At 54.6% G+C, this 27,982-nt stretch overlaps 3 protein-coding genes and 1 pseudogene across 5 annotated transcripts; 2 read left to right on the top strand and 2 right to left on the bottom strand.

Moving 5' to 3' along the window:
* The first annotated feature begins 162 nt into the window (after positions 1–162).
* RNF215 (ring finger protein 215) lies at positions 163–4,644 on the top strand. Of its 2 annotated transcripts, none has more exons than XM_077187659.1 (10): positions 163–480; positions 1,115–1,246; positions 1,544–1,615; positions 1,687–1,772; positions 2,394–2,448; positions 2,804–2,908; positions 3,321–3,434; positions 3,513–3,650; positions 3,779–3,881; positions 3,998–4,644. In XM_077187659.1, exons 1-10 carry the CDS (start codon positions 193–195, stop codon positions 4,018–4,020), a joined length of 1,116 nt encoding a protein of 371 aa, XP_077043774.1. In that variant the 5' UTR covers positions 163–192; the 3' UTR covers positions 4,021–4,644. The 2 variants fall into 2 exon arrangements, with proteins under 2 accessions (XP_077043774.1, XP_054501590.2); XM_054645615.2 differs by having other exon boundaries at positions 3,318–3,434.
* A 486-nt stretch (positions 4,645–5,130) lies between these two features.
* Positions 5,131–9,498, bottom strand: LOC129128644 (coiled-coil domain-containing protein 157-like; annotated as a pseudogene). Its single transcript, XR_013184602.1, has 8 exons — positions 8,695–9,498; positions 8,282–8,359; positions 7,335–7,558; positions 7,066–7,233; positions 6,260–6,428; positions 5,764–5,903; positions 5,426–5,487; positions 5,131–5,349 (listed from the first exon to the last, which is right to left on the bottom strand). The product of XR_013184602.1 is annotated as a coiled-coil domain-containing protein 157-like (transcript).
* A 56-nt stretch (positions 9,499–9,554) lies between these two features.
* CCDC157 (coiled-coil domain containing 157) lies at positions 9,555–12,137 on the bottom strand. The gene is made up of 2 exons (XM_054646050.2): positions 11,644–12,137; positions 9,555–10,160 (listed from the first exon to the last, which is right to left on the bottom strand). The coding sequence occupies exons 1-2, from the start codon at positions 11,889–11,891 to the stop codon at positions 9,944–9,946; spliced, it is 465 nt and encodes a 154-aa protein (XP_054502025.2). The 5' UTR covers positions 11,892–12,137; the 3' UTR covers positions 9,555–9,943.
* Positions 12,138–12,279: 142 nt separating this feature from the next.
* Positions 12,280–26,844, top strand: SF3A1 (splicing factor 3a subunit 1). Its single transcript, XM_054646119.2, has 16 exons — positions 12,280–12,482; positions 14,514–14,626; positions 15,715–15,919; positions 17,635–17,892; positions 18,660–18,734; positions 19,305–19,455; positions 19,892–20,085; positions 20,677–20,794; positions 20,890–21,075; positions 21,368–21,489; positions 21,675–21,917; positions 22,808–23,018; positions 23,741–23,895; positions 24,833–24,934; positions 25,087–25,158; positions 26,190–26,844. Exons 1-16 carry the CDS (start codon positions 12,417–12,419, stop codon positions 26,289–26,291), a joined length of 2,373 nt encoding a protein of 790 aa, XP_054502094.1. The 5' UTR covers positions 12,280–12,416; the 3' UTR covers positions 26,292–26,844.
* The last annotated feature ends 1,138 nt before the right edge of the window (positions 26,845–27,982 follow it).

Below are 27,982 nucleotides of genomic sequence, written 5' to 3'. Positions count from 1 at the left end.
CCGGTCCCGGTCCCGATCCCCATCCCGATCCCGATCCCGATCCCGATCCCGATCCCGATCCCGATCCCCATCCCGGTCCCGGTCCCGGTCCCGGTCCCGCTCCGGGCTCTCGGGCTCCCCCTGCGGGCGGTGTGTGTCGCGGCGGGTCCTCCCCGGCGGCAGGGGGCGCTGCGGGGCGCGGGGCGCGCAGCCATGGCGGCGGTGCGGGCGGCGCTGCTCGCCCCGCTGCTGGCGCTCGGCCGGGCCGGCTCGGGGCCCGCCACCCCCGCGCGGGTCGAGGTGGCCGTGTCGGGGCCCGGGGCGGCGGGGCCGGACGGGGATGGAGCCGGCGGCGGGGCCGGCAGCGCGGGCGCGGTGCCCGGCGGCTCGTACACGCTGCGCGGGGCCGTGCTGGGAGCGGGGGGCGGCCGGGCCGGGCCGGGCCGGAGCGGCCCGCGGGGGGAGCGGGAGGAGATGGAGATCCGAGGCCGCCTGGTGCTGGTGAGCGCGGGGAAACGGCGAGCGGGGCTGGGGGTGCTGCTGGCACTGGCCAGGGATTGGGAGGGGAGGAGTGGGAACTGCAGGGCACTGGGAGATACTGGGGGGGGGCAGGGGAACGGTGGGGACGGGGGGCACTGGGAGACACTGAGGGGCTTCTGGGTGTGGGGTTGGGGACGTGGGTGCTGGGTGGCGGTGATGAGGGGGAAGCGGTGGCAGCTCGGAGACATTGAGAGACCAGGGGGCAGTGGCAGGACAGCGGTCAGTGGGAGCAAGGGGGCACTGTGGGCCGGTGGGTGCTGGGTGCGTCCTCGGGCACTGGGAAAGGAATGAGGCAGGGCAGGAGTGGGAGCTGAAGGGCACTGGGAGGCACCGGCGGGTTGGTGGGGAGGCCAGCGACACTGGGGACTGACCAGGGCAGGCAGCCACGGTTCGGGTGTGCCAGCAGCAGAGAGGAGGTGCCGGCAGGGGCACAGAGGCACTGCGGGCCAGGCCGTTTTCCCTCTGTTACCCCCCTGCTGTCCCTGTCCCCACACTGTGCCCGCCTCCCTAGGAGCCCTGGGGCATGGGGGTGCTTTGGGGGTGCCCTGAACCTTGGGGTCCATCCCAGCTCTCCATGTCCTTGCCATGTCCCCAGGTGGGTGACGTGGAGCCGGAGCTGAGCGCTGCTGACAGCTGGATCGGGGTGGTGCCTGTGGGCACCGAGGAGCCGGCCGAGGGTCCCCGGGGTGCCAAGGAGGAGTCCTTCACCACCGCTGTTGTCACCAAGGTGACCCTCTGTGTGACCCTGTCTCCTCTGCTTGGCCCTGTCCCCTGAGGGCTGCTGTGGTGTTTGCAGGTCACAAACCCACAGGGGTGTCACCTGGGATGTCTCCTGGCCAGATCTGGGGGGGTCCTGGTCTGTGCTTAGTGGCCCAGGGGGTTTCTGACAGTTTCTGACCCCTCTTGGGTCCCTTGTGACCCTTCACCATGGCAGAGATGTGCTGGGTGCTTCCTGCAGCAGGACAGGAGGTTGTTGGGGACACAGCCCTGCTGTCCCCTGATCGTGTCCCCGCTGTCCCTGCAGATGAAGCGAGCCCTGGTGCTGGGGGCCTCTGCCCTGCTGATCCTGGCACTGAACCAGAACGCCATCCGTGAGGTAGGGCAGTGCTGGCGGCGGGGCCGGCCGGGCTCGTGCCCCGCTGACCACTCCCTTCCCTCCCGCTGCAGCTGGACGTGTCCCAGCTGCTGGCCAAGCCCGTCATCGTCATCCAGTCCTCGGACAATGTCACCAGGCTGCTGGGAGCGCTGCTGCGGTACGGCCTGGGCTGGAGCCTGCCTGCTCCCTGCCTTGTCACTGCCTTGTCACTGCCTTGTCCTTGTCCTTGCTTTGTCCCCCAGCAGGCTGTGACACCCAGGGACCACCCTGGGGTCTCTCACTCAGCCCATCATGTTTGCTGGGGTGGTGTTGAGCCATTCCAAGGCCAGTTGGGGCTGAGATGTGTTTCTGGGGGAGATCTGGGTCAGATATGGTGGCAGGTTGCCTCAGCCAAGAGCTTTAGGACTCTCAGTAGAAAATGTCCAGATTGGTTGGTTCTTGTCATGGCACTGCCACCCCCACAACCTCTGTGGGTGTTTGTTCTCACCAACAGCAGCAGTGGGACCCTGTCTATCCTCCTGACATGTGGGACATTGGGATTGCTGCCATGGTGTCACACATGGGGAAGCTGAGGCACAAGGCTGAGAGGAAGAGCCCTGTGCAGGGTCACTGGGCACAGCTGGCGAGGAAGGGTCTTGCTGTCACCTCCCCTCTGTGTTCCTCTGGTTCCCCTCGGTCACTGCCCATCCCTGTGGGGAGGGGGTGCTCCCTGGCACGGGGGAGCTGTGCCCAAATCCTGCTGTATCCATGGAATTGACACTTTTCCCTTTGCTCACAGCGGGCTCCGGGCTACAGCCAAGATCACGTACCAGGCAGTGCTGCTGGAGAACCTGGTATGCTTGTCTGTCCTCCTCTTCCTCATTCTGCCAGTGGGAGAGCAGGGCATGACTGTGCCCAGCCAAACTTTTCTGATCCATGGGAAGCAGCTTCAGGGAACAGGGAGCAGGGGGAAGGGAAGGGAAGGGAAGGGAAGGGAAGGGAAGGGAAGGGAAGGGAAGGGAAGGGAAGGGAAGGGAAGGGAAGGGAAGGGAAGGGAAGGGAAGGGAAGGGAAGGGAAGGGAAGGGAAGGGAAGGGAGCCCATGGGAACAGGGCAGCTGGCAGCAGCAGTGTTCCTCCTCCTGGGACACGTGTGCTCCCATTGCTGCACGCTGCTGGGGCCATCAGCAATGCCGTGTCCTGCCTTGCAGGGAGTGACCCTCACACTCTGGTCCACCTGTGGCCTGTCCCGAGGGGGCCTCTACGGGGAGTGGCAGGGGGTCATCTGCCCCGGGGAGAGCAGCTCGCAGGTCCAGGTATGGAGCCGGGAGTGGGGCCGGGAGTGGGGCCAGGAATGGGGCTGGGAGCAGGGCTGGGAGTGGGGCTGGGAGCGGGGCTGGGAGTGGGGCTGGGAATGGGGCTGGGAGTGGGGCTGGGAGTGGGGCTGGGAATGGGGCCGGGAATGGGGCTGGGAGTGGGGCTGGGAGTGGGGCTGGGAGTGGGGCCGGGAATGGGGCTGGGAGCGGGGCTGGGAGTGGGGCCGGGAATGGGGCTGGGAGCGGGGCTGGGAGCGGGGCTGGGAGCGGGGCTGGGAATGGGGCTGGGAGTGGGGCTGGGAATGGGGCTGGGAGTGGGGCTGGGAGTGGGGCTGGGAATGGGGCTGGGAGTGGGGCTGGGAGTGGGGCCGGGTCTGTGGCTCCCATGCCCACGGTGCTGTCCCCACAGAAGTACCTGCAGCAGCTGTGGAACACCATCCTGCTGATTGCCCTGCTGCTCTGCACCGGTGTCATGGTGCAGGCCCAGCGGCAGTCGCGGCAGGAGCTGTCGGAGCGGGATGCCGAGGTGGGAATGTGGGAATGTCTGTGCCGTGCGCTGTGCCCGGGGTTTGGGTGGGCTCTGACCCTCGGCTCTGCCCCACAGCTGGACCTGAAGCAGCACATCCGGCGGCGGCTGCTGGCGCTGAAAACGCGGCGGTACCACCCTGGGAAGCCGCCCCGGAGCCGGGCCTGTGAGATCGACAGCTGTGCCGTGTGCCTGGACCAGTTCCACAAGAGCCAGGTGGGACTGGAGCCCACCCTGGGCTGAGCCTCTGCTCGCTGGCTGGGCCAGGGTGTCCCTGGCAGGGGCTGGGCTGTGTCCCTGGCACCCAGCTGTGCTCACACGTGCCCTCATTTCCCTGCTGGCAGTGGCTGCGGGTGCTGCCGTGCTCCCACGAGTTCCACCGGGACTGTGTGGATCCCTGGCTCCTGCTGCAGCAGACCTGCCCTCTCTGCAAGCGCAACATCCTGGGTGAGAACTGCCCCGGCACCCAGCTGAGCCCCGCTGACCCTGGAGCACAGCCTGGGGAGCACCTGGAGCCTGCCAGGCTCCCTGTGCCAAGGTTGTCTGTCTGTCCTCCCTTGCAGGGAACTGCTGCACAGACAGCTAGCTGGCCCGAGGACACACTCCAGGGACAGATCCACGGCTGCTGCAGGGACAGGGAGGGGCAGGGGGTGCCCAGTGAGAGGCACTTGCTGCCACAGCAGGGTTGGTGTGGCTGTGCCCATCACAGTGCCCAGACTTCGGAGAGGGAAGGACTTTGGGCTCTCCTGCTGGGTGTGAGTAGAGGGGTGGGGGGTCCAGATGGGCAGTGTTGGGGAGGGAAGATTTGGGGCACCCATGGGTGTAACGGGGTGGGAGCTGGGGCAGGGAGAGCCCTGGTTTTGCTGTGCTCTTGCCCTGCTCACAGCAATTTTTCTAAGTCTTGGGTTTTTTTGTCTATTTGCTGGTGGCCGTGGCAGGGTAGGCAGAGCCTGGCTGCAGTGCCAGCCCCTCTGGGAGGTGGGTGACAGCTCTGCCAGGGCTGGGGCTGGCAGGGCTGTGGGTGATTCATGGCCTCACCATGGGAGGGCAGGGGTTGGATGCTTTATTTATAATAACTTATTAGAAAGGATGGCACGAGTCAGCTGCAGAGCCAGCACGGTCGCTGGGGACACACCATGGGCCCTGCCTGGGTCCTGCCCCACAGGCTGCAACGTGGCATGTGTCCATCCCTATTAAAAATGGAGCAAGGGCTGGCTGTGTGGTTTGTGTGGGGCTTGCACAGGGCTCATAGTGCTGGGCAGGCAGCTCAGAGGTCAGGACCAGCCTGTGCCAGTGGCTTGGTGGTTCCCAGCCCCTCGGGGCTCATAGAGGGAGGAATGACTTTCCCAAGCTGTGGCTGTGCTGGTGGGCTGAGGGTGGTTTGGACTCCTCTCATCTCAGGCCAGCTCTGCTTTCCTCTTCCAAGTGTGGCCACATCCCAGTCCCCTCTTGGGAATGGTTCCTGGCAGGAGCTAGCACAAACTGTGCCCTGGCATCAGCCCCAGGGCTCTCCTGGGAACTCCAGCAGCAGCGTAGCCAAGGGTGATCAATCCCAGTGCCCAGGAACGTCCCTGGAGCAGCTCTCCAGGGAACCAGGCAGAGCCCAGCTTTCCCTTCCTGACGCACAAAGAACCAGTAACGAGGTCCCCTGGGCAGGGCAGGTGGCTGCTGGTGGAACAGTTTCTGTGTCAGGAAGTTCAGACTGCTCCGTGTTTATTTGCGGTGAGCCCCGGTGTGCAGCGAGGGGAGGCCGAGCCCCAGGCGTCGCACTGGGAGCGAGAGGCAGGGTTTGGCCTGGGGGGAGGGCTCTGCCCGGAGTTTCTTGGAGTGCTGGCTGCTGGGAGCTCTGTGCCAGGCCTTGTCCATGCATCCTGGCAGCCCTGGGCTGTCCCTGCTGCTGCCGCTGCTGAGCCGCCTGCGGGGTGGGAGCAGTTAAAGGGGAGGAAGAGCAGGGAACCCGCCCCAGCCCCTTCCTCTGGGCTCCTACTCACCCAGTGTCCTCCCTGCTGGCTGCCCTGTGGAGCTGGGACCGCAGCTGGGCCTGTGGGACAAGCTGGGGGAAGGAAGAGGAGGTGAAATTTCCCCCCACCAGCTTCAGCTCCAATCACATCCCTTGGCCACCACAACTGGTGGCACAATGGCCACAATGATGGAAAGGAGCTGGAACCAGCCCCGGGACCTCAGACAACACCAGTTAAACCAGAGCAACCTCCCAGCAGCATGAGGAACTTGGGCTTGGCCCTCCCAGGGTCCCCAAAGGATGTCCCCAAAGGTGGCCACGGGGTGGTTTTGGGGTACCCAGCACCCGCCCCTGTGGCACCCAGCTCACCTTGAGCACGCCCTGCTCGGCTGCTGCCTTCACCTTGGCCAGCAGAGCCTCGAGCTGTGTGTTCTCCCTCTCCAGCACCTCAATCCGGATCTTGTTGGCCTGGAGCTGACTCTTCATGTCCTCTGTAAAGTTCCCACTGCCTGCAGACAAAATCCAACAGAGCCCAGCCTGCTGCTGCCTGTCTGCTCAGAGGTGTGGGCACCCCTCCTGCCCGCCCTGGGCAGGGAGCAGCAGCACAGCCCGGGAGGTGGCAGCTGGGACCACCTTCCCCTGTGGGCAAAGGAAGCTCTGCCATGACCTGGTCCTGCTCAATGTCCTGGCCCTGACGTGGGATGCACAGCACCTGTGCAGGGAGGCACGCTGGGATGGTCACAGCTTCACACGGGGTCTGAGCCCTTCCTGGGTATCAGTGGGAGTGTCTGGGGCCAGCAGGATCCCCTGGGAGCTCTGGAGACCCCAAGGCACAAACCCACTGTGCTGCCATCTGCTCCCTTACTCTCAAACTGCGTCTCAGTGGGCATGTGGAGATCGGGGAAGAACACCAGGAGCCTTTCCCGCTCCCTCAGCTCCTGTGCCTGTTCCTGCAGCTGGGATGTGTTTGCCTGCAGCTCCAGGATGGATTGCTCCAGTGCCAGCTTCTCCTGCTGCAGCGTGTCCAGCAGCTCCTGCATGGCACAGCAGGGATGAGATGAAGTTTGCAAGAGTGAGGACTCAGCCCCTCATGGAAGACTCCCACCCTTCCCTAATGACAAGGATGCTCTGTGGCAGTTGGAAATGGACGATGTGCAGGGTTCTAGCTGTGAGATCCCTGTGTGTGCTGGAAGCAGGAGCACCAACCACAAAGTGTGGAGCGTGTCCAGGTGTCCAAGAACAGAACACTGGAGATGTGGAAGCACCTCAAGATGTCCCTTCCTGCTGCTCTCCTCTGCCCTGACTCAACCAGAGACTTGTCTGGCCCAGGGTGGAGGGAGAGGCCTCTTCCCCAGGGAAACCCATGAGGATATGGCCATGTGGCAATGCCACCCTGGGTCCCAAAGTGCCCCTCCTGGGACAACTCTGGCTGTGGGTCGAATGAGCCTGAGGTGGGTTCTCTGTTGATAACCCCACACTAACTCCATTCTTTGCCCTCCGTTTCCTCCTCCCATTCATCATCGTAGGCCTCATGCTCGTCCATCTCATGTTCCTCCATGAAACAGGCTCAAATAACCCACTATGCATCCCCTCAGACTGGGGGCAGTGTGTGGTTGTCTGTGGCAGCCCTGTGGCACAGGCTGTGTCCCACACCTGGGTACCAGCACTCACCTGCTGTGCCTGGAGCTGTTTCCCACTCTGCTGCTGGCTCTGCTCCAGCTGCTCTGCCAGCCGGGCCTTGTCCTCCTCGGCCTCTCCCAGGCTGGCCTGCAGCTCCTCCAGCTCCCTGTCCAGGCTGTCCAGCTGCTGCAGCAGGGTGCTCTGCTTGGCCTGCAGGGACTGTGCTGGGGGGTGAGCCCGTGTGGGGCTGTGGCCCCCATTCCCCACAGCCCTGCCAGCAGCAGCAGCAGCAGCTCAGCCATCCCAGGCTCCAGCTGTACCTCCTCGTGCCGGAGCAGGCTCTCCACATGCACCTTCTCCTTCTCCAGCTGCACCCTGGTGGCACTCAGATCCTGCTCCAGCTGCACCCTGATGGCACTCAGTTCCTGCTCCAGGCTGTCCCTCTGGCCTGTGAGCACCTGCACCTTCTCCTCCAACTCCAGCGCCTGGCTCCGGGCCACCATTGTGGTGCTCACCTCCTCCAGCAAGGTGGTCTTGGAGAGCTCTGGGAAGACAGAGCCACCATGGCCCAGGCTGGGCAGGGGAGAGAGGCTGCAGGACCATGGAGGTGATGAGAGGGATGGGGGTGCTCAGCCTGGAGAAGGTTCCAGAGAGAACTTAAGAAGCCTTTCCAGTGCCTAGAGGGGCTCCAAAAGAGCTGGAGAGGGACTTGGGACAGGGCCTGGAGGGACAGAGCAAGGAGGAATGGCCACTGCCAGAGGGCAGGGTTAGATGGGATAGGGGGAAGAGATTATTCCCTGTGAGGGTGGGCAGGCCCTGGCACAGGGTGCCCAGAGCAGCTGGGGCTGCCCTGGATCCCTGGCAGTGCCCAAGGCCAGGCTGGACACTGGGGCTGGGAGCAGCCTGGGACAGTGGAAGGTGTCCCTGCCATGGCAGAGGGTGGCACTGGATGAACTTTTAATGTCCCTGCCCATCCAAACCAGTCCATGATTCTGTGGCTCAGGGGCACCCCCTGCCCTCCACAGGCCGTGGCAAAGGGAGGCAGGTCTGACAGGAGGCCTGTGACCCCCCCAAACCTCCACCAGCATCAGCCACTCTGGCACTGGGTGATGTTGGGGTGCTGCTGTGAAGGAGGCCCATCCTCTCCCATCCCCACAGCTCCACAGCCCAGTCTGGGGGTGCTGGGGGCTACAGGGCTGTGAAACACTCGTGAGGCCAGGGGGAGGGGGATGTGTGAGCTGGGTGAGCCCCTGGGTGAGCCCCTTACCCAGCTCCTGCACAGCGTCCTCCTTTGCTGCCAGCTCCTCCTTCAGGGCTGAGAGTTGCTCCTCCAGCACAGCAGCTCCTAAACCAGCACAAAACCCCTCCCATTAATCAGTTCCTCAAAAACAACCAAACCAAGGGGCAGCAAACAGCCACACCAAAGTGTTTCCATCCAGTGATTGTGCTGTGCTGCCAGGGAGGAGGCAGTGATAGGACACACACAACCAGCTCCCACTGCCCAGGACTGGCCTCACAGCAGGGAAAATCCCCCAGCACCTACAAGAGGCCATGCTGGTGGTGATGGGGCCAAAATTTGCCCATGGACTCTGTTCTTCTTCCTGCAAATGCCCCCGGGCCTGGGAGAGTGTCAACCCAGGACAGAAGGGATGCTTGGAACAGCTGAGAACAGCTCTGTACCTCTCCTGAGGTCATCCTTTTCCTCCTCCAGCCTGGCCACAGCCTCAGAATGCTCCTTTTCCTTGGCTTTCAGGCTCTGCTCAGCTGCCTTCTGCTGCTCTGCATGGGTGCTCTTCTCTGCCTGCAGCTTCCTGGAAAAGTCCTCAACCTGTTTCTGCAGCTTGTCCTTCTGTTTGCCCATCTCTTCCAGCTCAGCCCTCACGGGGTTCAGCTGCTGCAGCAGCCCCTGGAAGTGTTTGTTGATGCGGGACAGGTCCTTGCTCTGCTCCGAGGCCCAGTAGCTCATGTCTGTTGCAGAGAGGTTCCTTCTCCCTGTGCTGTCCTCCAGCACCTCCTGGAATTTGCTGAGAGCTGAAGGGATGTTCTGGCTCTGGCAGATGCTGGTGATGGCTCTGCCCACCTCGTGGAGGCTGGCCTGGGCGCTGGAGCAGGTGTCACAGGAGCCCAGGGGTGACCCAGGGGTCTGTGTGGGGACACTGCGGGTGCTCAGAGCCAGGCTGGGGCCAGCCCTGGGCTGGACACTCAGATTTGGGCACACAGAAGTGGGCTGGGCAGCCTCTGAGGCAGTTCCTGACTCCAAAACTTCTGGCAAGATGCACTCCAGGTGCTCCTTCTGATATTTCTCAACCTAGGGAGCACAGGGTGGAGTGGATTGCTGTGTGGGGATCTCCCACCTGCAACCCTTCTCCCAAGGGAGAGAGCACAGAACAAAACCAGAGCCCAGATCAAAGAGGAAATGACCCATAAAAGCCTAAATCAGGTGTGGAGATGGGACAGCAGTGCAGCCAAGGAACAGTGATCACGGGGAAGCCTCAGCAGCAAAACCTCTTCCCCAGCTCCCCACCATCCCTTCTGTCCCACCCCCTGCACTGCCTCCTGGTTTTGCCACATGGATTGTTGTGAGACTTTTCCATGAGAAAGATCATTTTGGGGAAAATAAAACGCAAGACAGGTTGTTTTTACCACCAATAATTTCACTGTCTTGAGGCAGCTCAGATCCACAGTGGGATCAGCAGCGCTGCAGCATTTTGGCAGTAGGAGAATATTTTCCAAGCTCTAGAGGCAGCCCAGCTCACTCATCCCGAAATCTGAAGCAGGATGGATGCAGTGGCACAGCTGGGAGGGGTGGAGGGAAGGGACTCAGGCTGGGAGGGGACAGATGTGTGACACAGGGGCCAGCACTCAGAGGCTGCGCGCACATCTGGCGTGGTGAGAAGGACCATGATCCAAATCCGGGGAGGGAAGTGACTCAGCTCATGGGACGTCCCCAAATGTCCCAGCCCAGATGTCCCACCTGGTCCCGGAGCTGCTGGCAGAAGGCGCCGAGTTTCAGCATGGAGCTCCAGAAGGTCCTGGCCGTGAGCCCCGCGGACATGCCCGGCCCGGGGCCCCGCGGCGGCGGCACCGCCCGCCCGCTCAGCACCGCCTCGGCGTAGCCCGTGAAGCTCTGCAGCAGCAGCAGGAGCCTGTCCCCACGGGAAAACACAGCTGGGAATGCCGGCTGGGCCCCCTCCCATCACCCAGGCAAAGCGATGGTCCCTGCGTCCCTGCCAGCTCAGGGTATCCCCTGGTTTTATGGAGTCTTTTGGATGCTTTGTTCCCCATGTATTTCCATGGTGCCAGCACCACGGCCTCATACCCTGCTGAGCTTTAAAACCCAACTCCTTTCCCTGCTTAGAGCTCCCAGCACAAACTGGCCACAAAGAAACAGAGCCAGAGGTGGAGCAGATGGGACAGGCTTGTTAAACTGCCTCCCAAAACCTTGGAAACACTCAGACACAGCTGCATCCGCAGCCCTGGGAGGCCAAAGACCCTTTTGCAGTCTGGATGAAATAAATACAGCTCTGGTTTAGAAGATAAGCCAGTCCCACCGAGCTGTTGGCCCTAAAATCAGGATTTGCAGCAGCAGGATGCAGGAGGGTGGCATTGGTGCTCTCAGGACTGTCCAGGTATGGATCACTGCGTGGAGCAGCCACTTCTGAGAGGCTGTGATTAAGCTCCTCCCAAAGATTTGGGGCAACCATGCTGCTCTAAATCCTGATTTTAGGGCCAACAGTTCAGTGGGAATGGCTCATCTTTTAAACCAGAGCTGTATTTATTTCAGATTGCAAGAGGGGCTTTGGCCTCCCCAGGCTGTGGATGCAGCTGTGTCTGAGTGTTTCCAAGGTTTTGGGAGGCAGTTTAACAAGCCTGTTCCATCTGCTCCACCTCTGGCTCTGCTTCTTAGTGGCCAGTTTGTGCTGGGAGCTCTAAGCGGGGAAGGGAGTTGGGTTTTAAAGCTCAGCAGGGCATGAGGCCATGGTGCTGGCGCTGCTCATTAGGGAAATACATGGGGAACAAAGCATCCAAAAGATTTCATATAATCAGGGGATATCCTGAGCTGGAAGGGATGCAGGGATCATCCAGTCCAACTCCTGGCCCTGCACAGACACCCCAACAATCCAACCCTGTGCCTGAGAGCAATGGCCAAAGGCTCCTGGAGCTCTGGCAGCCTTGGTGCCATGGATTAATTGATAAGGTGGGGTTATGTCATAGGTTGCACTTGATGATCTCCAAGGTCTTTTCCAACCCAGCTGATTCTGTGATCATTCCCTGGGGAACCTGTTCAGTGCCTGAGCACCCTCTAGGGGAAGAACCTTTTCCTGGTATCCAGCCTAAACCTCCCTGGCACAGCTCCAGCCATTCTTTGAATCCCATCCCTGGTCACAGAGATCAGAGCTGTACCCCGGGAGGAGCTGATGAGCTCTGACCTCAGTCTTCTCTGTTCCAGCTGAACAAACCAGGTGCTCTCACCCTCAGCCCTCATTTGGATGCTCTCTAACACCTTTGAGTTCTCCCTGTGCTGAGGTGCCCAAAACCTCCTCCAGGACTCGGATAACTCAGCAGGTCAGACACACAGCTGCCCTTCCCGGAGGGCAGGAGCCGCTCGGGCTGCCTGTGGGCTCTCACCTGTCAATGAGCAGCTCCAGCAGCACCACGTGTGCGTGCTGGCTGAACTCGGGCTCGCTGTCGCTGTGCCGGTAGCGCTGCAGCAGCACCGCTATGTCCAGCTCGCAGGACACCTTGTCGGGGAATTTCCAGGAGGGGAAGCGCACGGCGCCGGCCCGGGAGCACACGTCGGCGATGGCGGCCTGCAGGTCCCGCAGGTCGGCCCGCAGGCTCTCCATGCAGCCGCGGTGGCCCAGGAGGTGCGCCATGGTGCGGGCCGGGCCGGCCCAGGAGGACACGGCCCGGGAACAGCGGGGCCACCGGGCCGGGGAGCGATGGGCCAGGGGTGCAGGGAACGCCCTACCGGGACAGGCTGCTGGAGACGCACCGGCACGGTACCCCAGGAGTGCTGGGGAACCGGAGGGAACCGGGGCGATCGGAGCAATCAGCAGCAACCGCGGAGCAGAAGCGCGAAGCCCGCGACCCGTGCTAGGCCTCGGCGTCCCAGCCCTGTCGCCATGGCAACCACGCCCCTCCCGCGCCGCAGTGGTGCATTCCTGCTTTAGTGTCCCCCCCCGCGCGAGGCGCTAGTGGTACATCCCACAGCGGGCCCGCGCCCTGTGCCCGCCCCCTTCCCGCCGGCGTTGCGTCACTTCCGGCGCGCACGCGCGGCACAGCGCCCGCCGCCGCCATTTCGTCCCAGTAGGTGCCGCCGCCGCCGCTGCTTCGGCCCGAGCCTCGCCCGCCCCTCGATCGGCCCCGCCCGGCGCGGAGCCCCCGGCCCCGGCACCGCCATGCCCGCCGGACCCGTGCAGGCTGTGCCTCCGGCGCAGCCCGCGCCCCCCGCCGAGAGCAAACCGGTGCGGGAGGGGAGGGGCAGTGAGGGAGGGGAGTGGGGATGGCGCGAACCCCGGGGAATGGGAGCGGGGCCCTCACGGACCGGGCTGCGCTGGGCTGGGGGAGCTGCGGTTCAGTCCGGAGCGCTGCAGTGACCCCTGTGCCCCGCTCGCGTGAGACCCCACCTGCAGAGCTACCCCAGCCCTGGGACCCGTACAGGAGGGACCTGGAGCTGCTGGAAAGAGCCCAGAGGAAGCCACAGAGATGCTCCAAGGGCTGGAGCCAGGCTGGGAGAGCTGGGGGTGCTCACCTGGAGAGGAGAAGGCTCCAGGGACACCTCAGAGCCCCTTGCAGGGCCTAAAGGGGCTTCAGGAGAGCTGCAGAGGGACTGGGGACAAGGGATGGAGGGACAGGACACAGGGAATGGCTCCCACTGCCAGAGGGCAGGGATGGATGGGATATTGGGAATTAGGAATTGTTCCCTGGCAGGGTGGGCAGGCCCTGGATCCCTGGCAGTGCCCAAGACCAGGAGCTTGGGATAGTGGGAGGGGTGAGGTGAGCTCCAGGTTGCCTTCCCACCCAAACCATTCCAGGATTCCTTGGAGAGAGCAGGATCCTGCTGAGGCTGGGCAGGAGCTGAGCCCTTCCCTGGCAGTGCCCCAGGGCTGTGGCTGCAGTGAGTGTGGGGGGTGCCCAGGATCTGGGGGAGCTGCCCTGGCTCCAGGAATGATGTGTGGAAGGATTGAAAGTCTGAGGGAGCGTGGCAGGGTTGTGTGTCCCAGCACCCTCCCAGATCCTTTCTCCCTTGGCCATTTTCATGTTCTTTGCAGCCTGAGATGGGAATATTCATTCCTCTTGCATTTCTGAGATGGGAATTCAGCTCCCACAGGCTGGAGCTGCTGTCCTGACTCTCACACAGCAGCATCAGCACTCTTGGAGCTGTCAGGGAGCTGATCTTACTGAGATCCTTGGAAAATTTGGATTCCCCCTAAAAACCCAGTGGCTTTTATGCACAGAGGTTACCAAGGCAACTTGGCATCACTGTTAAATAATATATCTCTAGTGTGATGCTGCCCCATCCTTCAGCTCCTCAAGATGATGTTCTGAGGGAGTGGGAATAAAAGCTAGAAATGTTCCTGGTGCCTTTCTCTTAACACACTTTGTTAGGGTTGTATTTATGGAATGGTTTGCATTGGGAGGGACCTTAAAGCCCATCCAGTGCCATCCCTGCCAGGGCAGGGACACCTTCCACTGTCCCAGGCTGCTCCAAGCCCTGTCCAGCCTGGCCTTGGGCACTGCCAGGGACCAGTTTGGCCTGAGATCATTTTCTGGCTTGGATTCTCCATGGATTTGTCAGAGCTGGGAGCTCTACCTGGATTTTAAGTTATTCCTGGCTGTCCCTGTTAGGATTATAAACATTTCCAGCAGATCTGTCCTTGTTTATAACACCATTTATTGGAGCTGCCTGGTGAGGAAAGAGAAGCAGCATCTTTAGTATCCTGCAAAGGCAGCTCCTGGTTTTACTGGAATACAGAGCAATCCACAGGGAGGGTTCTGAGATTTTAGTTTGGATCTTTCTGTAACATCAGAAGAACACTCTGTTGGAGATTTTCTCTTCAAATCAGCTTCTGTTGCAACTACAATGGCATTAAAAGCTGTGATTTATTTAATGTGGAGTTAATAATTGAGGTCCCACAGACCCCTAGGAAGATACAGAACTTCAACAGCTGGTGAGGAATGATGAATTATTCCTGGAAATGTTACTGGAGACTCCTGGCTCAGCATTTAAAAACAGCCTTGGGGTCAAGGCTGATACAGGGAAAATTGTTGTGATTCCCATTGAGGCACCTTCCCTGTTCTGCTGTCCCTGCCCCTGCAGTAGGTGCCCCTGAGAATCCAAGGAATAGGTGGGGTGGATGCTCCAGATTCTTCAGCCAGTTCAGTGACTGAGGAGGAGGAGGATGGATAAAGGTTCCTCTGTGCCATTGGGAGTGTTTGGAATGCCTGATCCTGACACCCCTTCACCTTTTGCAATGAAACTTTCTTTATTACAGCCAGAAGAGGAGCCTAAAGAGGAGGCAGCACCAGCCAAGCCTGTGGTGGGGATTATTTACCCTCCTCCAGAGGTCAGGAATATTGTGGACAAGACTGCCAGCTTTGTAGCCAGGTGAGTGGCACTGCTGGTGTCTCTTTCTCCTGGCATTTTCATCCTTCTGCTGTTCAGTGCAGCTCCAGAAGCTGAAGCAGGTCCCAGTTTTGTTGTTTTGCATACAAGATTTAAGGATTGAGACTGGAAAAGAAACAATATTCTACTGAAGAGGGTGTAAGGCACCCTTTGCTGGAGAAACTGGTAGTAAATAAATAAAATCCTTGTTCAAATGTGCAGTGGGTGCTGCAATAACTGGGTAACGGGGCTGTTCTGAATGATCTGAAGGGGAAACCAAATTCCAGGTGCAAAGGGAGCCTTGGTACAGGAGTCATGGCTGTGTTTTAGTGCTAAAATGTGGTGGGGTTTGGTTTCAGAGAATTACTAAATGCTGCTCCAGTCAAACCCTTATTGTGTAACTCATCTCCAAAGTGCTGCCAAGGAGTGTTGGCTGCTTCTGAGCATAAGGGACTGTGTTTATCCCTTGGGATTGCAGAGACCTCCTCTTTTGGAGGAGGTGGAATGTCTAAATGAGACTGGGAGATATCCAGAGAATATGAAGAGGAACACCCTGTGGCAGCTGGGAATTTTCTCAAACTGCCCTGAAATAGCTGGCTCGTGCTTCAGGTGGGAGGAGGGGGTGTTACCTGGGCTGGGGCTCCTGAATGCAGCACTCTGGGCTGGTCAGTCCCTGCACAGGCTGATGTTTACCTGCTTTTTTTTCCTTATATGATGGTTCTGGAACTGAAATTAGTCTTGAGAACTTGTTAATAGAGCAGATAAAATTGATGTAGTAACTTGTCAACTTCATGCTTCATAACTGTAAACTTCAGTCAGTGGTGGCAATGACCTTTGAGTGCAGACAGATGTGACTGTGGAACAGTTGTGAGTGTGAATATTTAATATTCACATTAAAGACAGAATTAAGGGGACAATTGCATCTAAACTGTGTGTGTCCAGCTGGGTAGGAGCTGCTGAGGGAGAAACTCCTCACATGTGAGAGAGAAAATGATCTTCAAGGGGCTGGTGCCTCAACATGTCCCAGTCTGAAAGAGACATTTACCCTTGAGTTGATGATGATCTAAACAAATTTTCTTCTTGCTCCCCAGAAATGGTCCAGAATTTGAAGCCCGAATTCGTCAGAATGAAATAAATAACCCCAAGTTCAACTTCCTGAACCCCAACGACCCTTACCATGCCTACTACCGGCACAAGGTCAGCGAGTTCAAGGAGGGCAAAGCCCAGGAGCCCTCGGCTGCCATCCCCAAGGTCATGCAGCAGCAGCAGAGTGCCCAGCAGCAGCTCCCACAGAAGGTGAGGGTTCCTTTTCATCCTTTTGGGGAAGAATTTGGTCACTTTGGAGTGGTGTCACAGCCTGGTGTTGAGAGGGAAGGAAGCTTGACAGTCAAGAAGGAGCAGTGGTTGTACAGTTGTCAAAATGCCAGCAGTGACAGGCTTGGAGTTGAGTGTCTGGGGCTTTGTTTTGATGCAGATGTGCATCTCCCAGGTGCTGGTAACTCAATGCTGTTTTAAACTGCCAATATACAGTTTAATTGGTCCATGTTAATTAAGTTTAGTTCTGTATTGACTTAAAAAGTACTTACACCAGGGATCACTTGGACTGGATGGGGCAGAAGCCAGCCTTGGGAATCCCTTGGAGTTCTGTTTGGCCTTGTTGCATGCAGTTTTGTAGAAGGATCAACCTCCCCTTAAAATTTGGGGTACAAAATGCTGCTTACCTTGTTCAGCTGTGCCTTTAAACATTCTGGGTGGGAAAAGGGCATGGAGTGAATCCAGGGCTTTTCCATGCTTGGCATGGCCAGCAGCCACACTGCTGGCCCTGGCAGGCCTATAGCAAAGGCCTGATACATTCCAAATCTGTTTGCTGTTGGAACAATATATTAATAGTATTAAATTATACCTGATGATTTCTCATCCTTGCACCTGCCAGGATGGCAACTGGCATTGCTTTCCTGCAGCAGCTGGAGAAAAAAAAATATTCTCCTGAGTGTTTGGTGACTGTTCCTTGCAGGTGATGCCTCAGGTTTTAGCTTTTGTATTTTTCAGATTTTCATTTGCTTAAGTGTGTAAGTCTAGGCTTCATATGAGGGGATGGTGAGCTCTCTGCACAGAGCAGGGAGACAAAACAATTCCTTCTCTAGCTGGGGACCAAGGACAAATGATCCAAATTTCAGGCCCAAGAGCACAAACAACAAGGACTGAAGAGAGAAAACAAGAAGGATGGGACTGCATGGGCTAAAGCTGTAATTGGACAATTAACTCCAATATTCAAATGGAGCAAAATTTATAAAAATGGGAGACCCCATGACCTGTTGCCCATTTTGTGGCCATTTTGAGTTGTGCTGCCCAAGGTGGGCAAAATCCCTACTTTATCCTTTAGCTCTGTCTTCTCAGGAGTTCACAGTTTATTGCAGCCCCAGGACACGTGAGCAGTCTCTGTTTCATCCTGCACGTTTGGAGAAGGAGTCAGGGCTCTTCATTTCTCAGGCTCAGAGTTGTTTATTGTATCTCATCTAGAAACATTTTTCTCCCATCCAGCTGAGGTCTGTCCAGCAGGACAGCCAGAGGCACTCTAACTGTTGCTGGGGTGGTGTTATCTCTTTACACTACAAACTAGGTATAACATGTTTACAATTACTTTCCAATACCTATCACCTGTGTTAGACAGTGAGTTTCTATTCTAAACCAATCCCAAAGTGCCAACATCACAGCAGAAGATGGAGGTAGAGAAGAAGAAGAAGAAAGGCTGGACACTCAAGTCCCTCCATCTTGCCTTCTGAAAACCCCAAAATCTACTTTTTCACCTAGTGATAATTTTATTATTACACTACTTAAACTTCTGTGGCTTTCAGATCTTCATACAAAGCTGGTGATTTGCCAGGGTCTCTGAGCCCCCTGGCAGGGGTCCTGGAGGGATGATCTGAGTTCTGACACTGTGTGGCCTCTGTTCTAGCTCAGCCTTCCCAAGGCACCCCAGGAAGTCACAGGGCCGTGTGTTCTCCCTGCAGGTGCAGGCCCAGGTGATCCAGGAGACCGTGGTTCCCAAGGAGCCCCCGCCCGAGTTCGAGTTCATCGCGGACCCTCCGTCCATCTCGGCCTTCGACCTGGACGTGGTGAAGCTCACAGCGCAGTTCGTGGCCCGCAACGGGAGGCAGTTCCTGACCCAGCTCATGCAGAAGGAGCAGAGGAATTACCAGTTTGATTTCCTGCGCCCCCAGCACAGCCTCTTCAACTACTTCACCAAGCTGGTGGAGCAGTACACAAAGGTACTTACACAAAAGGACTCCAGGCAGGGGGATTCCTTCCACAGCAGGAAGGAGTTCAGGGGGCTGATGAAGCCCTACAAACCAGCCAGGCTGGAAATATCCAGGAATCCATCCTTGAAATCCTACTCTTCAGAGTGGATATTGTGCAGAACACAGTGGGCTGTCACCTAAATGTACCACACACTACTGTAATCTCAATAAAGTTTGTTTTCTTTTTTTTTAAACCTGGAGGATATTTGGAAGTTCATATAATAATATAAATATAATATTATATATTATATAATATTATATTTTATATATATAATTATACATTAAATTATATTATATAATATATAATTATATTATCTATATTACATTATATATAATTATATTATATTATATAATTATATTATATATAATTATATTATATATAATTATATTATATAAATATATAATAGCATTCATTTCATTTATATTTATTTTATTTATAGATTATATATAAATATATAATATATATAATAGAAAAAATATACATAAATATAAACATATATAGAATAAATAAGTATAATTATATATAATATTATATATATATATATAATATAAATTGGATATTTATGTTTTGAAGGGGAGGGATGAGTGGTAAGGAATGAGAGGGCTGCAGTAGATTAAAAGGGATATAGTCCTGGGGGTCTGCTGGTATTTTTAGCAGTGAGGAAAGGGAATAATTGCTCTGAAAGAGGCTTTGGCACAAAGAACTGTCACCAACTGTCATGCAAAATGTGTTTCAGATCTTGATCCCACCAAAGGGCTTGCTCCTCAAGCTCAAGAAGGAGGCTGAAAATCCCAAGGAAGTCCTGGATCAGGTATTCCATAAAAAAATTTGAAAAAATGCTGAAGCATTTTTGTTATGTTTTGATTTTTTTTCTCTTTCCATGTTTTTGGCTTGTTGGCAGCAAACAACATGCTGCCAACAAGCCAAAGGGAATAAAATGGTTGTGTCACTTGCTGTCACTTTAGTACAGGGGGCTCAGAGTTGCTTTAAGCTGCAGCTGGTGTTTGTATTGGGGGTAGTTTGTGGCAGCACAGAGATACTGCACAAGCCCATTTCCAAGTGGTTACAAAGTGGAATCCTGGAATATCCTGAATGGGAAGGACCCCACCATCCAGCCCAGCTCCTGTCCCTGCCCAGACCCCCAACAATCCCACCCTGTCCATCCCTGGCAGTGCTGCCCAAAGTCTCCTGGAGCTCTGGCAGCCTCGGGGCTGTGCCCATTCCCTGGGCAGCCTGGGCAGTGCCAGCACCCTCTGGGGGAAGAACCTTGCCCTGATCTCAGCCTGACACTGCTCCAGCTGTTCTTCCTTTCATTTGCAAACCAGCAGTGGGATGGCTGTGCTGTTCCTTGTCTGACACCATGCTCGGTCTGCTCCTGCAGGTCTATTACAGAGTGGAGTGGGCCAAGTTCCAGGAGCGAGAGAGAAAGAAGGAGGAGGAGGAGAAGGAGAAGGAGCGTGTGGCTTATGCCCAGATTGACTGGCACGACTTTGTGGTTGTGGAAACAGTTGACTTCCAGCCCAATGAGCAAGGTACTGATGCTAAATGTTGTCAGGAAATGTGTCCCAAAGTGCCATTTTTAGGCAGACATTGGGGTTTACAGCATTTTTATCCTTCAGAGTTGAAGGGAAAAGCCTTACACTGACATTTTGCAAGGCTGTTGTTTTTCTCTGGAGTCACTGATGTTCTCTTTGAAGGAAGTCCAGGACTGCAGTTGTGTTCACTTCTCCACTTCCACCAGGATACCAGAGCTTGTCCCACTTTATAGTAGTGCTTCCATTTATAAGTCACTTTATCTTCATGTGTCATGCTGATGTTTGTATAGACTCCATCCATTCCCTTCCTCATCCTGTGGCTGCCAAGGATTTTGTTGCCACTGCTTTCTGTTGAAGAATTGGTATTTCTGTCAGTGTGTGTTGAGTAATGTAATGGGATAGAGAAACAGAAGCTCTGTTTTCTGCATTGTAGGGAATTTCCCTCCTCCCACCACTCCAGAAGAGCTGGGAGCTCGAATCCTGATCCAGGAGCGTTATGAGAAGTTTGGGGAAAGTGAGGAGGTGGAGATGGAGGTGGAATCAGATGAGGAAGATGAAAAGCAAGAGAAAACAGATGAGCCTCCAGCCCAGCTGGATCAGGACACACAAGTGCAGGATATGGATGAGGTAACTGGACAATAGGATTTTGTCCCCTGAAGTTCATGTGGTTTATGATGGTCTCCACTTTCACTGTAAATAATTCTTCAGTTTCTTGAGGAAATGAAATTTCCCTCTGATGACATCTCCAAACAACCTGTTACTGCCAGAATAAGGTTGTTTTTTTAATGTTTTCCATGATAATACAAGTTCCAAGAGAGAAATCAAGTAATCTTGGCACCCAGCGGTGTGGATTTTATATTTCTGTGGTTTTAAATCTTTCAGGCTATTTTGTGCCCAGAGTCTGGAGCACTGAAAGATGACTCATCTTAGCCTCTGCCCACTGTAAGCTGTTTTTCTGGTAACAGGGAACAAGAGTGTGGTTAACTGTGAGCCCCTGTGCACAGGGCTGCTGTTATGTGGAAGCTGAGGAATATTTGCTTCCTCTTCTGGGGCTGCTGAATTTCTGAATCATGATCCAGAGGAACCACTGTACCATAGGTGTCCAAAACAGCTCCACTGCTTTGAAGCTGCATAGTCTGTTCTTAAGCACTGTGTAGGATGTCTCAAAGGAATTTGACCACTGGAGCTTGGTTGTGATTTTTGTTTCCTTTCAATAAGGGGTCAGATGATGAAGATGAAGGTCAGAAGGTTCCTCCTCCTCCAGAAACCCCAATGCCACCCCCACTCCCTCCCACACCAGATCAGGTCATTGTGCGGAAAGATTACGATCCCAAAGGTAAATCAAACTGAAAAACCACCTTTATTTCTTCCTGAAGAATCCCAAACCATTTGTTTCTAGACTGAACCAACACTGTGGTTTTGTTCTCCTAGCCTCAAAACCGTTGCCACCCGCCCCGGCTCCTGATGAGTACCTGGTGTCTCCCATCACTGGAGAAAAGATTCCTGCCAGTAAAATGCAGGAGCACATGAGGATTGGGCTCCTGGATCCCCGGTGGCTGGAGCAGCGGGATCGATCCATCCGGGAGAAGCAGAGCGATGACGAGGTCTATGCCCCAGGTCAGCTTGAGCACTGATTGCACAGCCCCTCACTGCCCCCACTGAGCAGGACCATCTGAAATGGAGCTCTGTGTCTGATGGCCTTTCTGGGACAATGAGATGGGAATGTTTGTCAGCTGTTGCTGGGCAGTATCTTTCAAAAAAAAAAAAGAAAGTTGGACTTTAAAGGTCCTTGTGGTCTCTTCTGACTCAGAATATTCTGTGTGAAAAGAGCATCACTAGGTATCAACTAATAGATCAGTAAGAGGCTTGGTTTTATTCCTTGAGATAAGAATTGCTCTTTTTCCCTCAGGTTTGGATATTGAGAGCAGCCTGAAGCAGCTGGCAGAGCGTCGTACTGATATCTTTGGTGTAGAGGAGACTGCCATTGGTAAAAAGATTGGTGAAGAAGAGATCCAGAAACCAGAGGAAAAGGTAGAGTAGGAATTGGGAATTTGTGTTTGATTGGTTGGAGTTCTTTTTATAATAGGTTCCTGTAGCATTGTGAATGCTCAAAGACACAAGAGTCTTGAAATTTTTTATTTCTATCAAGATGTGCTCTCTGGATTTCTTTGCAGTCTGGCCAGGTTGGGTTAATCTGATTTATTTTACTCTCTCAGGTGACCTGGGATGGCCACTCAGGCAGCATGGCCCGCACACAGCAGGCTGCTCAGGCCAATATCACTCTGCAAGAGCAAATTGAAGCCATCCACAAGGCCAAGGGACTGGTGCCAGAGGATGACAGCAAGGAGAAAATCGGGCCCAGCAAACCCAATGAGATACCCCAGCCACCCCCTCCTTCCTCAGCCTCCAACCCCCCTGCCAGTGCCCAGCCCATCACATCTGTACCTCGCCCACCCACCGTGAGTGTTTGGGCTCTCAGAAGCCAATTACTGGGGCTGTAGTTAATTAGGAGGGGTCCTGATGGAGGGCAAGTGTGCTGGCATGGAAGATGATTTTGTGGGAAGTTTGTGGTTTAAGAGTAGCTTGGAAATATTACAAGAACCTTATTGAACTTGCTGTTTAAAATGGAATATCATACTTAGGTGGAGTTTTTACCTTTGAGGTAACAAAAAGACTGGGATCAGCTGGGATTTTGGAGGCAGAGAATATGGCTAAGAAAGGGATGGCTGGGGGCCTTTGTAGGTGTAGAGTGATGTTGGACAAAGGCAGCTCAAGGTAAGAAGTGTTGCTATAGGACACGGAAGAACATGAGCGCATGCTGCTGTTTTCGAGGTGAAGAAAAAAGAGAAGTTTATTTTCTGACTTAATATTTATAGATTTCCAAAAGTGACAGTAGGTTGGAGGGTGACAGTGCCGCCTCTCCAGTGACACTAGACAAACAGTTTATCAACTGTCTCCTTTTTTATAAAAGAATGCAAAACAATGAGTTACTTACAGAAAGTGTGTAAAAAAGTTCGCTACAAAAACGTTAACATCAGAAAGCTTAAAAAATCTTAAAAAATCAAAGCAACAAGAAGGGATCTGCTGTGAGTCCCAAACAGCAATTTAGGAAAGGAATTAAGTGCCTGGAGGTCTGATCCCACAGCGGGGAGGGAAGGAGGACCCCTTTAATCTGTTAATGAGGTTTCTGTGCCTCAGAGCAGCTTGGGTTGCCCATATGGTGGGGCCAGTAAGGCTCCCTGCAAGTTCTATACATCAGGACCCGTGTTTCTGTGTTTCCCTGTTACTTTACCTGGGGCTGTGGGCAGCCCTGGCATTCCTGCTGAGCAGCTTCACCTTCTCTCTGCAGATGCCTCCTCCTGTCCGTGCTGCCGTGGTTTCTGCAGTGCCAGTCATGCCTCGCCCCCCCATGACGTCCGTGGTCCGGCTGCCCCCGGGATCTGTCATAGCCACCCCCATGCCTCCCATCATCCACACCCCCCGCATCAACGTGGTGCCCATGCCCCCCTCTGCTCCCCCCATCATGAGTCCCCGCCCGCCCCCCATGATCGTCCCCACAGGTCAGTAGCTTCGGTGGCTTCAGTTTTCCTGGGGAATTGTTGGGTGATTCTTTTAGAGTGGGCTTCAGCTTGGAGTCTTTTTCCTCCTGTGCCCTGGTTCTGGTGTGTAGCTGGGACTGCAGGCACCAAGTTGTGTTAAGAGTTTGGGGGTGTTTGGTATGGCTTACCTAGTTCTGCTTTTGGGCTCAAGGCTCTTTCTGCACCATGAAATGCAGGGAGTCCTGTGGCCCCAGGAGCCTGCCCAGGTGAAAATTAAGAATGCAGGGTAAAGAGAAGCTGCCAGCACCTCAGTGGGTGTTACAGCTCTATACAGAAGCTGCTGCTGCTGGAGGAAAAGCTGTTTGCTGGCCCTTTTCCTCATTAGGTGCTTTGAAGTTAAAAAGCATGATGTAAGAAGCAATTCTTCCTTTTTTTCATCTTCTTTTCTTCCCTAACTGGAGGAGCTGGCACCACTGCCTGCCAAACTGAGAGCATGTTCTTTTTTTGCAAGATCTGCAGGAAGCTCTCATGCCTTGTTATCTCTTCCTGGAATGCTTCCCAATATAAGAGCTCTCTGAATGTTTGAAGTTTGCATGTTGCTGTTGGTTGTAACTTCCTCCATGTATTGTGGTATTTATTTTCAGCCTGTGCTGCTCTGCTCAAAGCGTTTTTATTGTGAGGGGGTGTTTGCTGTGCACTCAGGGGGTGACTGTGGGTTGTGCTGTGTCCCCTGCCCATTCCAGCCTTTGTCCCTGCTCCTCCCGTGGCTCCGGTCCCATCCCCGGCACCGATGCCTCCCGTCCATCCCCCGCCACCCATGGAGGATGAGCCAGTCTCCAAGAAACTGAAGAGTGAGGACAGCCTGATTCCAGAGGAGGAATTTCTGCGCAGGAACAAGGTACATGTGTGGCTCAGAGTCCTGGGCTGCTCCACTCCACCTCCAAAGGGGCTGTAAAGCACAGAGGGGCAAAAATACCTGGCAAGAAAAGGACTTTTGAGGTATCTTCTTTCTCTTGTCATTCCTGAGCAAACCAAACTCCTTTGTCTCTTGTTGGGAAGAGCTACACAGGGTGGGATAATGCTCTTCTGTAATTAAGGGCAGTGAGAGGTAGGTTATAATGCAGAGAAGAACTAGAGTTGCTAATGAGCTTTTAAAGAGAGGAGGGCTAAGCTGGAGATGCAAAGAGATTAGAGTATCATTGCCAGCATGATAGTAGGGTAAGGTGGTGTATTCCATAACAAGGTGAGCTAAATGTGAGCCTTCATTCCTTCCTGAGGAGTGCCACTGTCACAGGAGGAGTTTTAAATCCTTAGGAAGGACTGTATGGTTTTTCTGGCAATATTTAAAGTAAAAGAGGAGATTTAGATGGGATACTGGGAAGGAATTGTTCCCTGGTAAGGTGAAGAGGCCCTGGCACAGGGTACCCAGAGCAGCTGTGGCTGCCCCATCCTTGGAAGTGTCCTTGGTTGGACAGGGCTTGGAGCACCCTGGGTTAGTGGAAGGTGTCCTCTGGCCATGGCAGGGCGTGGGACTGGAAGGACTTTAAGGTCCTTTCCAACCCAAACCAATCTGATTCTGTGGTTTCATGTGCACAGAGAAGCTGCCTCTGTGCTTCACACCCTCCTCGCCTGTGACACCGTCAGCGCATGTGGTGCTTGATAGATGGCACCCAAAAGGGAGAGAAATCCAACCAAATGTTTTACTGTGGGAGCACTGGAGTAACTTGTAAACACATTTCAGTGTGTTTACTGAGGAACCAAGATATGGAAATGAACACTTAGTCTGGTGCTGTGTTATCACAGCCCTGAGAGACTTTATCTGTGTTTTCCCATAGGGCCCAGTCACGGTCAAAGTCCAGGTTCCCAACATGCAGGACAAGACGGAATGGAAGCTGAACGGCCAAGTGCTGGTGTTCACCCTGCCCCTCTCAGACCAGGCATGTAGCTCATCCTCCTGCCCTGCCCTGCTCCATGTGCTGCCTGTGAGAGAGCAGCTGGGAGCTCAGCCTGCTCCCCACACTGCAGCTCCACGGGGCTGGGGAGCAGGGCTGGGACAAAAGCTCTGAAGGAGCCCTTTGATCCTCCCCAGGTGTCTGTTATAAAGGTTAAGATCCATGAGGCCACAGGGATGCCAGCTGGGAAGCAGAAGCTGCAGTATGAGGTGGGTATAAGGTCTTCAAATACTGGTTGTTTATTCAATGCATTCTCTCACATGACCTTTTTAAAAAGAAAAATTATAATGTATAATTTAATGCACTCTGAGCTACTGGAAGAGCAAAGGGAATGGTTTTCCTGCCTGCACAGCACAGCTGTGACAGATCTGCCCTCTGTTACAGCAGGACAGGCTTTTATAGGTGATTAAATCAGTGGATTTTCACATTGTTGCTGCTGGAGATGAGTCCTCTGAACTTGGTGTGGCTTTCTCTGAAATCAGCCTCCTGTTTTATTAGAGTTTGTTGTTTTGATTTGTTTTTTTTTTTTTTGACATTTAACTGCAGCAGCCTGCTCCCACAGCTCTGCTGTGTGCTCGGGGAGGTGGGCGAGCGTGCTTTGGAACCCTGGCAGCTCAGGGAAGGCTTTCTCCAGAACAGGGAAGGGAAGGGCTCACTCTCTCTTCTCTCTCTTCCTCTGGGAGCCAGAGCTGTGAGAAAAGCCCCATTCCTTTTTAATGACTTATTTCCAGTCATGCATGTGCCCAGGCAGGCACAACCTGCTGCCTAAGCAGTGAACTTTGTGCACTTGTCTCCTCAGAGTTCATCTGTGGGCAGATACTCTGTTAACCCTTAACAAGTAGGGGAGCTGAGCTGATTATTTTGAAGGGAAAAAAAAGGTGGGGGGAGAGTGGAGTCTGAGTAACTCTCCTTGTGGTGACTCTTTATGTGTGTGTTGTAGGAGCCACATTGTCTATATTGGCTGGTCTAGTGGAAAGAGTCCCTGCCCATGGCAAGGGGGGTGGATGGGGGATCTTTAGGGTCCCAAACTATTCTAGGATTCTGTACCCAGCTCCAGTGTCCACCTTGGACACTGGAATCTCTCTGGGGTCTCCAAAGCCTGCAGTGTTCTGTCATCCCCCTGCTCTGAGTGTACAGCAGGAGGGTTGGGATCTGGGTAGGATTCTGTGGGAAGGCAACACTGAGGTTTGTGCTCTGACTGCTCTTTCGTGGGTTTTTTATCCTTTTCTCCTCCCCTCAGGGCATCTTCATCAAGGATTCCAACTCCCTGGCTTATTACAACATGACCAGTGGCTCTCTGATTCACCTGGCACTCAAAGAGAGAGGAGGCAGGAAGAAATAGGAGGTGTGGAGCCCTGAGATGTAACGTGTCGTAACCCCAACCCTCCCAGTCCTGTTTCCATTCTGGCCTTTTGGGGGCTGCACCCACTGCCCCCCAGAAGCAGTTTGAACAGAGGGACTCTGACCCCCACTGATGAGAAGCTGATGGGGCCCCAAAATGTGTCAGAGTAGTGAATAGTCTGTAGAGATCAATGCTTTGCTTGAGTGCAGGCTCTCCCTTGAATCCCCTTGGGAAAAGACATCATCAAGGTCATGTCCAGCTTAGTTTAGATCCATCTTTGAGGGATTTATGGTGGCCAGGAGCATCATCTGTCTGCCCTCAGCACTCACTGCTTCATTTAACCTCCTGCTAATTGAAAACTTCTTCTCCACACACTTATTAACCCCCTTGTTCTTGTTCTTTCCCTGTCTTGGATCTTGTATGGACCCTGACTTGGAAGTTTTTTCTCCCTTGGCATGCGCTTGTGTTGCTGTTCCTGTGATAAAGGAGGTCTGGGTTTGCTCTGGACAGCCTGTGATTCGTTTTAATAAACATGAAGCTCTCCTTCCTTGGATTTGGGGTTTTTAATGGGGATGTGCCTGGTTTTGGAGCACCCGGATGGGGAAATACACCAGGATTTGTAATTAAGCAGTTTACAATAGGAAATCCTCTTAATTTCTGGGAAAAGCTACAAGAAAAGGGGCTTGTTTAAGTTTCCCTGGTGTTCCTCAGTCATTCCTCTTCAAAGGAATGCTTTTGTCTGTGTGTGAGGGAGGAAAAATACTCTGAACTTAGCAAGAATTTCATCAGAAAATGTGATTTAACAATTATATCCTGCAGCTGGAATCTCTTGGTCCTGGAGAGCATCTGGGTCTGGAAAACAGATGATTCCTGGGCCTTCAGTCAGCATTTGATAGAAACACAACCCAGCAAAGTTAATCCATGGAATGAGGTGCCCAGGAAGGGCCAGGTGTCTGGAATTTGGGTACCTCTGTTTTTCTGGGTAACCCAAAGCCATACGTTTATTATTATATATATATTTAGTCATGGTTGGGCAGTATAGGAACATCCTGTTTACTTTATTCCATGCTTAGGAGGGGAGAGAGGGATGAAGCAGGAGGGAAGAGCCTGCATCCTCCTGCCTCTGCTGTGCTCCCCTGGGGTCAGGAGGAAGCCCTGTGGCTGTGGGGAAGGTGGCTGGCACTGGCCCAGCCCAGGTGTTCCCTGGCCACAGTGTCCAGCTGTTGTCTCTGACAGGTCCCCACGTGTCCCTGTCACAGCCTGCTCCCCTCCCTGCTGCAGGAATGCAGAGCCTGTGCCTGGATGGTGGGTGCAGGGTGCTCCTGCCCTGCAGGAAGGCAGGATAATCACTTCCCTTCTCCCTTCAGAACCAGACAATAGGTACAGTCCTGGAGAAAACAGGCAGTGAGCGGGGTTTTCCAGAGCGGATAGAAAAAAACTGCCAAGAGAGCTCTGAAATGGAGAAGTTGTGTTTGTATCCGGGGCTGGGCTGGGCTGTGCTGAAGGTCACACTGTGTTCCTCCTCCTGCTGTGCTGGGCACCACAGAGCTCCTGGTGGGAGCTGTTCCCTCTGTGCCCTTGGTAACAGTTTCAGCCAAGCCCCTTTACCGGCACTCCAGCAAGAAAACTTCCCCCTGGAAATCATTTTAGTGGAGCCTTGCCAGCCTGTTTCCATCTAAATCCGAGGGATG

This window comes from Agelaius phoeniceus, chromosome 18 (assembly GCF_051311805.1).
Source record: "Agelaius phoeniceus isolate bAgePho1 chromosome 18, bAgePho1.hap1, whole genome shotgun sequence".
Lineage (NCBI taxonomy): Eukaryota > Metazoa > Chordata > Aves > Passeriformes > Icteridae > Agelaius > Agelaius phoeniceus.
Note: the sequence above shows the minus strand (reverse complement) of the source record. Positions and strands in the feature narration are given on the sequence as shown.